This window comes from Haemaphysalis longicornis, unplaced genomic scaffold (assembly GCF_048455015.1).
Source record: "Haemaphysalis longicornis isolate Haplotype H1 unplaced genomic scaffold, Haemaphysalis longicornis Haplotype H1 scaffold_4, whole genome shotgun sequence".
In the NCBI taxonomy this organism is placed as follows: Eukaryota; Metazoa; Arthropoda; class Arachnida; order Ixodida; family Ixodidae; genus Haemaphysalis; species Haemaphysalis longicornis.
Window position 1 is genome coordinate 31,138,581 of NW_027526361.1, and position 9,919 is coordinate 31,148,499.

General features: G+C 44.2%; 1 protein-coding gene across 1 annotated transcript; it reads right to left on the reverse strand.

Annotated features, from left to right (window-relative positions):
* Positions 1-2,220: 2,220 nt before the first annotated feature.
* On the reverse strand, positions 2,221-9,484 carry Ostgamma (oligosaccharide transferase gamma subunit). Its single transcript, XM_077706320.1, has 11 exons — positions 9,299-9,484; positions 8,470-8,642; positions 8,286-8,403; positions 8,082-8,164; positions 7,875-7,932; positions 7,637-7,777; positions 5,498-5,584; positions 5,304-5,367; positions 3,355-3,429; positions 3,053-3,143; positions 2,221-2,455 (listed from the first exon to the last, which is right to left on the reverse strand). The coding sequence occupies exons 1-11, from the start codon at positions 9,389-9,391 to the stop codon at positions 2,440-2,442; spliced, it is 999 nt and encodes a 332-aa protein (XP_077562446.1). The 5' UTR covers positions 9,392-9,484; the 3' UTR covers positions 2,221-2,439.
* Between the last annotated feature and the right edge of the window lie 435 nt (positions 9,485-9,919).

The following is a 9,919-nucleotide window of genomic DNA, read 5'->3' on the forward strand; positions in this document are numbered from 1 at the left end:
TTTGCACTGTCCAGTACTACAGTTGCAGCCCCCCTCCCCCCTAAACATGTGCAAAAAAAAAATTTCACATCAATTACATTTAGGGGGATCCCCAAGGTGGAGTAAGTTTCTGTGAAGCAACATTTGACATTTACCTCAATGCAGCTGCATGGCTACAAAGGAAAGCTTTACAGCTTTATCAGAAACTTTGCAGTTGAAGAAAAATTCGTCCTGGTCCAGGATTGAAACGGATGACAAATGTTCGCGATTTCGCGAAAATTTCACATGCAGCCGTAGAAGCCGTGGGGCATAATGGACAGCAACCTGCCCTTTTGCACTTTTCGCCCTCAATGCCCGTAAAAGAAGCTGCACCTTATTATTCGGAAGTTTACAAAGGGTACACAGGCTATGCAACTATGATGTTGTGGTCTCTTGGTGCTTGTCACCACCTGATGATTTGTTTAACCCTTTCAGCCCTGGATTTTTTTCTTTAAAGCGAAAATTGTTTTGCTGCATGTTTTCGTACAGCTTTGAATCTCAGAAGCACAAAAATGAAAAATTACGCTACTGGTGTAAGTATTTATTAATTTAGAGGCCTGAATTAATTAGGTTATTAGGCAATTAAAATTTTTCTTTCTTGTAAAAAAGAATTTTTTCCTTTTGGCTGTAAAACCAATGACATCCCGATATTACAGAAAGAATATAAAGCTGGTAATCTAAGTATTTACAAATTTACAGACATTTTTACAAAGCGGAATTTCCGTTTCGTCACCCGCCCTGTTGTCCCGCCCTGCATCCACTGAAGCTTCTTCTGTTTCATATCGTCCAGCCACGTGAAAACTCGACAGTGGGGATGTCTATCGCAAGAGGAACCATTAAACAACACTCGCACAGAAACCTAGGAGTTTTCATATTGTTTTTAAGGCGCTAGAGGATATTATGTGTTGTGTAATCAAATGACGATGCCAGGGCCGAAAGGGTTAAAGCAAAGTCCTGGAGGGATATAATCGCTTCAATACATCCAAGTTTTGAGTTATAGAGCATTTTCTTATTAACACGAAGTGTTTCCCCTTCGCCGTATCCCTTGCACGGCTTGGCACGTTCTCATTGACAGAATGGCAAGTCTGCAGGATGGAGCTTAACATTGCAAATGTGAACAAAAATGAAGCTGATAACAGCCAAAGAACATGTTAACATTAAGGACAGAGGACTGCGATAGGGAAGAAAAAGCTTCCTTCTGAAATACAGTGAAGGCGTGAGACATCAATTAGATATATAAGACAACAGAAGCCAAACTGCGCAACGCAAACACAAATAAGAATACTGTAGGTGCACTTCAGTATCCCTCGTTAAAGAAAAAGACAGCAAAAGCAGATTAAGGTGCTGTTTGAATGCAAAGATCAAATCTTTTACAGTTTCTCTGACATTCGTTCAGCAAACAAAGGTATGCTTACTTAGAAGACAAAATTTAACACAAAAATGTTTATTTTACTGTGCATTTCTTGTAACTTCTCATTTCAGTCTCGCAGCCTTGGGTAGAGCAGCGACAATTCTAGCAGCAATTGTATATGCTACAAGCTATTTACCACAAGTTCCTGAATGCCCGTTTGTAGAGCAGTTAGCGAATTCATATGCTGTTTCAAAACTAGCCGTTGAATTGTCCGCTACTCGGTGATTTGCAATATTGGATGGAAAATTGCAGTGCTATTTTCAGACTCCCCCATTCCCATTGCCCCCACCGCCACTGTTGCCGGTAATGTATTTGTAAACCAAGCACAGCAGTCCAAAGCCAACAGCGTATCCCTTGAAGAGGAAGAACAGTGTGCTCTCCCGGCCACTGCGTGTAATATTAGTATTGCTCCGTCAAAGACGATAATGTGGGAGCCTGTGTAAAATTTTGTTTTAAACCAAATCTGTTTCCTTTGATACTAAGTGCAAGCAAGAGGCCTTCGTCAGAGGTACAGACCAAACAAATGCCTCGCAACATTTCTGGCATGTCTAGTTGTCCTGAATTTTTTCTACACATTGTAGGAAGTGCTACACCACTCGCTGTCCTGACGGCACATACTTATGTCACACTGCCACTAGTGCAGTGAGCAGCAAAAATGCGCTGCAAAATATTGGAATGCCCCGATGCAGTTCCTGTTGCAATAAATAACTGCAACCAGCGGGCGGTTCCACTTTACCAATTAGGACAGAAATTGCACCCGACTCCAGTGGAAAAAGCCATTTATACCACCACACAGTCACATCCACTTTATTGAAAAGGGACACCTAAAAACTCCAACCAAAATAGAATTCCTAAAGTTCAACCAAAACAATGGTAGCTTGAAGGAGGAGGGTATGTACAAAAGGAAGAGCAGGAGATTGGCGAGCCAAGGTGGTGAATGTACGTATCCATCTGATGTGGGTGGGGCCAAGGCAGCGACGTGATTTACCGCTCCCTTGGTTGCGGTGCGCTCACTTGAAGAGAAAGCTGAAAGGAGCAGCAAAACCCAATGGGGTGGTATCAGCAACCTCCGTGCAACTGCCCTAACACTCAAAGCCAACTGATGGAACGGACAGCAAAGGACAGCGGAGAAGAGGGCGGCAGGGTGAGAGCCCGAGGCTACCAGACTATGGAACAAGGGAAGAGGGATAGACCAATCCAAAGCCACATGTGAAGGACAGAGCCATTCAGCCAGAGACGCCAAGCAAGCGAAAGGAGCAGAAACCAAGGGGAAAAAGTGAGAATAAGGGGAATAAGTGAGTGAAAGGTGGGCCTTGACGGCATGCGTGCATTGTGCAGAATAATTCACCCCTAGACTGGCAACACACACACCATGCCCATGATGCAAAAGGAACACTCAAGCACAACCTGTGACCAAAGTGCAGTGCCAACAAGTGCAAGGCATTAACATAGAGGTTCAAAAAGGTGCATGCATGGGATTGAGCTAAACAGTTTCAAATGTAGGACAGTTCAAGTCTTCAACACTGTGTATTGCTGCTTTCAATCATTTCTTGCAGCTTTGCTAGGCACACTACTATTCAGAAGGCAACATAGCACATTATGCTGTGTCGGGAGTGATCTCACCTGTATGGGTATCCATTAGCTTTAGATCGGAAGATGGAGAGCAGGAAGCTGAAGAACACTGCAACCAGCAGAAGTCCAACGATGGCCATAACTGCAAGTGCAGAAGAAACGCGGCACTGAGCGCACACGTCTGCACGAGCTGATCGCAGCTTTGCAGGAATTTCCTTGTGTGCTATACTTTCAAAGTACACAGGGTAAGCTGTCAAAGCTACTATGTATGCTCTTTTGCTGAGCTCAAGTATTGCCAACAAGCCTCATGTCTGATCTGGCGGATTGCCGAAGTTGACAAGTTGGTCACTCACTTTTCCGCTTCTTGGGATCCCCCTTGGATTCAGCTGCATCATTCAGGAGAATCATGCCAAACACAATGGCGGCGTCTGATGGTAACGTTGAGGACTGATCAACAACAGCACACGGTCTTGAGCTTCTAATAAGCCACTATGTGGTTCCCTATGCAGGACTGGTAAGAGAATAAATGTTCAACCGGGAAGGTGGAGGGTAGAAATACTGGAGAAGGTAATAAAATGTTTGAAAAAAAAAAAAGAGCAAGTGGGACATACTGCTGTCAAATGGCTCAGTGATGCAGTAAGAACAGATAAAGCAGAAAAACCATTTTGCTTGTACTTTCACTACTTGTGTAGTACCATTACAGAGACTAGATGAATGCCCGAGCTGCCACCACTTTGCTGTGTAACCTGTTGGTGACTAACGAAATGTTTGATTGATTGATGATTGATTGATTTGATTATGAGGTTTAACACGCAGACGATGAGGCGCACTGTAGTGGAGGGCTCCGGATTAATTTTGACCACCTGGGTGTCTTTAACGTGCTCCAAAATCTCGTACACATGGGCGTTTTTGCTTTTCGCCTCCATCAGAAAAGCGGCCGCCGCGGCTGGGAATCAAACCCGCGACCTCGTCTAACGAAATGCACTACTTGCTCTGCAGCAGAGGGCAATTGCCAGAGAAGTGTGTAGCACAGCATATAACTGGCACATTTCACATTAAGTTCTGGTGTTCTACGTGTCCTCTCTTCAGATAGCTATGCCTAGTCGCGCTCCGCGATAATTGGTTCGGCTTGGCTTTCAGATCTAACAAAATTAAAGGGACAGACAACCGATTTTTGTGGAGTGCACGACGTCAAGCTCATATGAAAGCGAGCGTTTTATATACTGGGATAACCACAAGGACTTTCTACATAAACCGGTGGAAATGATTTTAATTTTGCATTCCTAAAGTCTAAACGTGACACTACATTTTGTGTGCTAACAACTTTGTCGATTTCAACTTCAACACGTGATTCAAAAACCGCATGAAGGAATAGTAAAGGTTGACCATTATTGTTGTTTTAGCAAGTACCTTTTTTCATCTCGCATGCAGTTAAAAGTGTGCTGCCGCATGGCTCACTGTCATAGTTGCCAGCATTCCTTTTGGCGGGACACGCATGGCTGGTAGAGCTGAAAATTCCCATTTCAGAAGTTCTATAGCCGCGTTTACATGAATGCGACAAGTAGCGCATCGCATCGCATCGCATCAACTTTCTAGCGCATCACATCCATGTAAACGGTGCTAATGCGCTAGGAAAGCGCATCGCATTAATGCGCCAGACTGGGGTGGATTGAGACGCGTAAGTCGACTTTCGAGGTGCATGTAAACACGAGCGCATCGCATTACGAATTACATCAACTACAACAGTAAGCCCGGCAAACGCAGCTTTGAGTTTAAAAACATCTTAATCGGGTGTGGGACGCTGAAAAATGCGGGTCAAGAAAAAAAAAAACGCGAACCAGCCGCACTGGAGGCACTGTAAGCTTCAGAAACGCTTCTTTGCCTTCGATGTATGACACCGTATGGCGCCACCATCGCACCAGAGGTAATGCGCTACGTGTAAATGCTAGCGCATCGCATTACTCGTGATGCGCTAGGAAATGTGACGCACTACTGTCGCATTCTGTTGCATTCATGTAAACACGGCTTATGGCGCTATCAGCAAAACCGTTTCAGGTTAAGGTGTTTTAAATGATGCCCTCTCATTCGGGATAAAGAAAATGCACTCGACAAAAACCAGTTGTCTGTCCCTTTAACATCACTGGGGGATTTGGAGTGCGAAACGCATGAAAGAGAGCCGAACATGTTCTGATGCACACGAGCAACTAAGTTTTGAAACATTTTCACAAACTCCTAGTATCTTTGGAAAGCCCACTGCTGCAAAGTGACAAAATTCACTGCACAGAATGTAATAAAAGGATACTGAGGAAGATGACAATGTAGGTCTCCACAATTAGCTGGCCACCGCTGCTGCTGTGAATGTATGCCTAGAAGAAAAAAAAATAATAAAAGACACTAAATGAAGAGTTCTAGCTACCGAGGAAACGTCACAAAGCAAACTCAACGGTCAGGTCATAAAACTGCTGTGCACACAAGAAGACAAACGAATCAGCTCACCACACCACCCCGCTGTGTCTTGTGCATGAAGGGGGGCCCACGGATGTGGTTCCACATTTGCCCAGAGGTCATGGCGAAGACAATGCACTGCGGAAACAACAAAGAGATTGAGCCAAAAATGGCCAGAGGGTTTTGGCCCGCGGTAGTAAAAATACGGGAGAAGCAATGCCTCGCCCACTGCACAAAACAAGCAATGAACACGTTACACACCTAATCATGCACCGCAGGCTTCCTCTGTCCTCAAACTGAACTGCTCCATGTGCGCTTTTAGCTTGCACAGTCACAGTAGATACGTCACTAGGGGAAAAGATGAAGCTACCCATTCACACTGCAGAAAGCTTGAACTCAAATCAAACCAAATTGTTTTTTGTTTTTTTTTGCTTTATGAAAAAACATTTAAAACAGGGATGTTTAGTAGTACAGTAATACCTCGTTAACTCAAAGTAGTAAAAACGGGGAAATATTTCGAGATAAGCGGATTTTTGAGATAAGCAAAGTTGCGCAAATTGACACTTAATATCGAATTCTTTGCGAACCAGGCGTTCCTATTTACTAGCTCTTAAACAACAGCTTCCAATCTTCCTTTTGATAAAGGTTTGGAAGATCAAAAAGCATACAAGAGGCGTTCACCAGCTGGGTTTTATGGCACTGCAATTTTGCTCCCCAGAAAAGAACTGCGTAATGCTGCCCTGCTTTGCGGGCACACTCGGGCCTAGGAAGGAGTCCTCTAGCTGCTTGACACATTGCATGAGCCCATCCTTCCCGCCGCTCTATCACAGCTCTATCTTTAGTACACTGCACCTCTGCGTATGTCTATACCGTCAGATGGCGTGACATATGGTTGATTGACGAAGTTTACATTCCTCTAGGCTTCACGTTCGGGGAAAATGTCGGCTGTGCTAGGCGCGGCTGAACAGAAAAAAATTCGATAGACTTAGGCGCGGCAGCATCGCGCGAATCTTGTGAAACAGTCCACGGCAGCGAAAGTTTCGTTCCACTCTCAGTCAAGATTTCGAGATATCCGCAGTTTGTCGCAAAAATATTTCGAAATAAAGGGCAACAAATACATGGCAGGTATAGTAAACGGCTCGGTGCTGCGGAAAAGTTTGACTTAGCCGATTTTTCGATATATGAGTTATCGAGGTATGACTGTAATTGTGAATTGCTGCCAGTGCCTATGCGCCATTAACAAATAGGCTCTTAAAAACTGCTGGTGTAAGTATAGCATTTGCAGTCCTCAACGCTGCCAGAGGAGAGAATTGTTCAACCTGTTCACAGAGACTATTTGAAGCCAGTGTTTCACATACACGCGAACACCCAATAGAAAAATGAGGATGCACCGAAAGTGCAGTTTTGGTAAACAACTGTTCTAGTAACCAAGAAATATAAGAAAGTAGTGTTACTGCTGAGTGTAAGTACCCGTACTCCTTTCATGCAGTATCACCTTCTGGTGATAATGCTGTCAGGTCTGCGAAAGTTTCAGCATCACCATCTAGTGATACTGCAACTCTGCTAAGTTAAACAAAGCTTACAACTTGATTAGCATCTTTGAACAGGCTTTAAAAAATTGCAGACGGGTAAGTCAACAGCTTTCACAATTTGTAACACTTGGTAGGCGTAATTAGCAATTGCTGGCTTGGACAGAATGATTAAAATAGTCTCCCTGTCATAGGCAAAATAGCTTGTTTCAGTTTTCTTGTGGTCTATTAAGAGGTATGAGCTAAAATCAAAATCTAGGAACGAAACTTCGTACTGCTAGTATTCATTAACAAGCAAAAAATCTGCGCTGTAAGTATTCATTAACAAGCAAAAAATCTGTGCTGTAATTGTAACTACACAAGTGTGGCTTTTTGATGCTTCCGCTCGCTGTAAAAGTGCCATTACAGAGGAATTTGATTAAATGGTGCTGCTAGGAATGATGTTTTTTAAATATAATTTTTTAGCAACAAGTATTCTCGCTGATTGGAAATCTCGACAAACAAAACTGATTTTACAGATCTCTGGCTATTCTCCCAAGCTATCTGATATGTGCACGCATTCATTGGACATTTTAAAAGCATCTTTTTGAAATTCGGTAGGCACTAAAAAAAAAAAAAGGGAAAGCAGCGTTGCAAGCAGCGAATCGCTGAGGCCACCCACCAAGGCCGCAATGCCCCATGAAGTCTTGTTGTAGAGGAAGTCGAGGTTGTTCCGTCGCATGTACAGCAGGGCTCCAATGAGGGCGACCAGGATGACCAGGGCGATGGTGCCCGAGTAGTTTGGTGGCCGGAACACGCGGATCTGCACGAGGAACGTCACTGAGTACACACTGGTTCACTGTGGGAGAACTGGGGCGATAGTGACCTGTAAGGCTCCTGGCCAACACTGATAAACTCACGTGGACATCTGTGCGCTCCGCAATCCACCTAGCCAGTCCTTCGGCTCCAAATCCCAACCTAGAAACAAAACGGCCAACATGTCAGACCTCAAAAATATTTTCCCACAAGTAGTCTAGCAATGAGGTATGGGTGTATTCATGGCATCCAGCTTTAGAGCCACTGCCTCCGAATTCAACCCAGATGGCCATGTCATAAGAGACACGTGCCTTTGGATATCGTGGTGATCGGCCCTCTTTGGCTTGCCCTTCTCTGGAAAGTGGAGGAATACCGGCGCCGAGTTTTGCTGAAGCTGCAAAGAGCATGCAAAGCTCAAGTTACGACTTCACATCAAAAGGAAACTTGCAGAGTAGATCGAAGGTTTCGGAAGCATTTCATAAGGCAAGCTTCAGAAAATGCTACTGAAAACTTACCATGCTGAACACATCTGATCCTTCGTCAAAGTCAACGAGGCCAAAGAAAATGCGATTGCTGTAGGCCGAAGAGTAGCGCCACGAGTTTGCCAAGATTTGGAACTCCTCATTCGCTTGCCTGCAAGTGAAAACAGCAGAGTCAGTACAAGAATGAAAGTTGGCTGGGTCAACTGCTTAGGCTAACCTGCAAATGGAGCACTGCCTCTGGGGCGACAGTGCAGTCAACATGACGATGAAAGAGTAGTTCCTTGGAGACGCCTTGATGAAGTGGCGGAACTTCTCTCCATTCAGGCGGATCACTGGACGCTTCAGGCTCAGCTCGGTTAGCTGCTGCACTCGTTCGCCAAGTGTTTGTGCCTGGGACAGAACAACAGGTTCAACTTCACTTCGAGGTTCCGTTTTGTATCTCGGCTAGCTTTTCATGATGCACAACACTGAAATGTTCAGGCTCGTAAAATCATTGCACCTGAAAAATCTTTCCAAGAAACCGCCAAAACCGGTGGTCAAACTTGGAATGACCAGTACAAAAAACGGAGATCTAAGTGAGTATTAGCTTAGGGGAAACGTCGATTTTAGTAAAGACAAATATTAAGCGTGCAGGTCTGCCTTCTCGCCGCTCGCAGCTTCGGTGGTGGTTCACTGTACTAAATACAAGTTTAAGTGAACGATATAAAGTCAGATAAAAACGACGTTGCCATGCACTTTTTACACACGGTCAAAACATCGCGAGTCCACAAATGCTTGCGTGTTTTAGGAAAGTTGGGCTTCTATTGAGCTGGTATCAAGCACGAAGCCCGTGAGCTACGCCAAATAGCGAACGCTCTTGTAACCCTAGGAACTTTGAACGTGACTTGCTATGCTTAAGCTGCGTCACGACGTGCATTTATTAGACTGCAAGGCTACAACTGAACAGGATAGTTTTTTTGTCAACACAATTGGAAAGCTTCATCCTGTTTACTTGCTGTACGCGTGGCAACCGGCGTTCAAGAAAATTATGCAAACCTTGTACTCACATCTTTTCTTCGGTAGTTTCCGGAGCTCGTTTCAATGCTAAGTAGTGTAACTAAAGCAAAAAACAACACATTAATGTAGGATCTTAACATCATGAAACGAATGACGTGGACAAATACAACGATACAACTTTCTGAAACGCTAACACCTGCACCTCCTCCGCGCGAAAGCGAAAGGGGGCTTCAACTTGCGGCTGGCTTGCAGGATTCGATTTTCAGCTGGGTAGAACCAGTAATAACGTGGAACGTGGCCGAACCGAAAGCTATCTGGTTTTTCTGCTATTAAATTTGTCTGCTGCTAAAATAAATCTACATTTTTGTATAGTTTAAAGAACGAAAACTTTGACTTAATTTTCCCATTTTCGCTAAGTTTGGCGGGTGTGTAAACACGCTGTAATGGCGCCAAACATGAATTTTCTTTTTTACGGCACAAAAAGTGAAATCCTTTGTGACATTCTGTTGCATCGCTTCCGAAATTTCCTTGTGCGAGGCTTATTTTAGCTATATAGTATAGGGAACTAGAATACTTCACTGTACCCTAGTGCCTTAAGTGGTTCGAACATGCCCCTTAGTGAACCTGAACCGAGCTCTGAGGCTAGCTGTTAAGAGATTTTGTGGTCACGA

What these genes read in the sequence shown, in the direction of transcription:
- Ostgamma (XM_077706320.1), bottom strand. Translation starts at nt 9,391, where the DNA reads ATGATGTTAAGATCCTACATTAATGTGTTGTTTTTTGCTTTAGTTACA. An exon ending in CATGGGGCATTGCGGCCTTG is followed by an intron (nt 5,585 to 7,636) that starts GTGGGTGGCCTC and finishes TTGTTTCCGCAG; the next exon opens with TGCATTGTCTTCGCCATGAC. An exon ending in GGATCCCAAGAAGCGGAAAA is followed by an intron (nt 3,144 to 3,354) that starts GTGAGTGACCAA and finishes CTGCACTTGCAG; the next exon opens with TTATGGCCATCGTTGGACTT.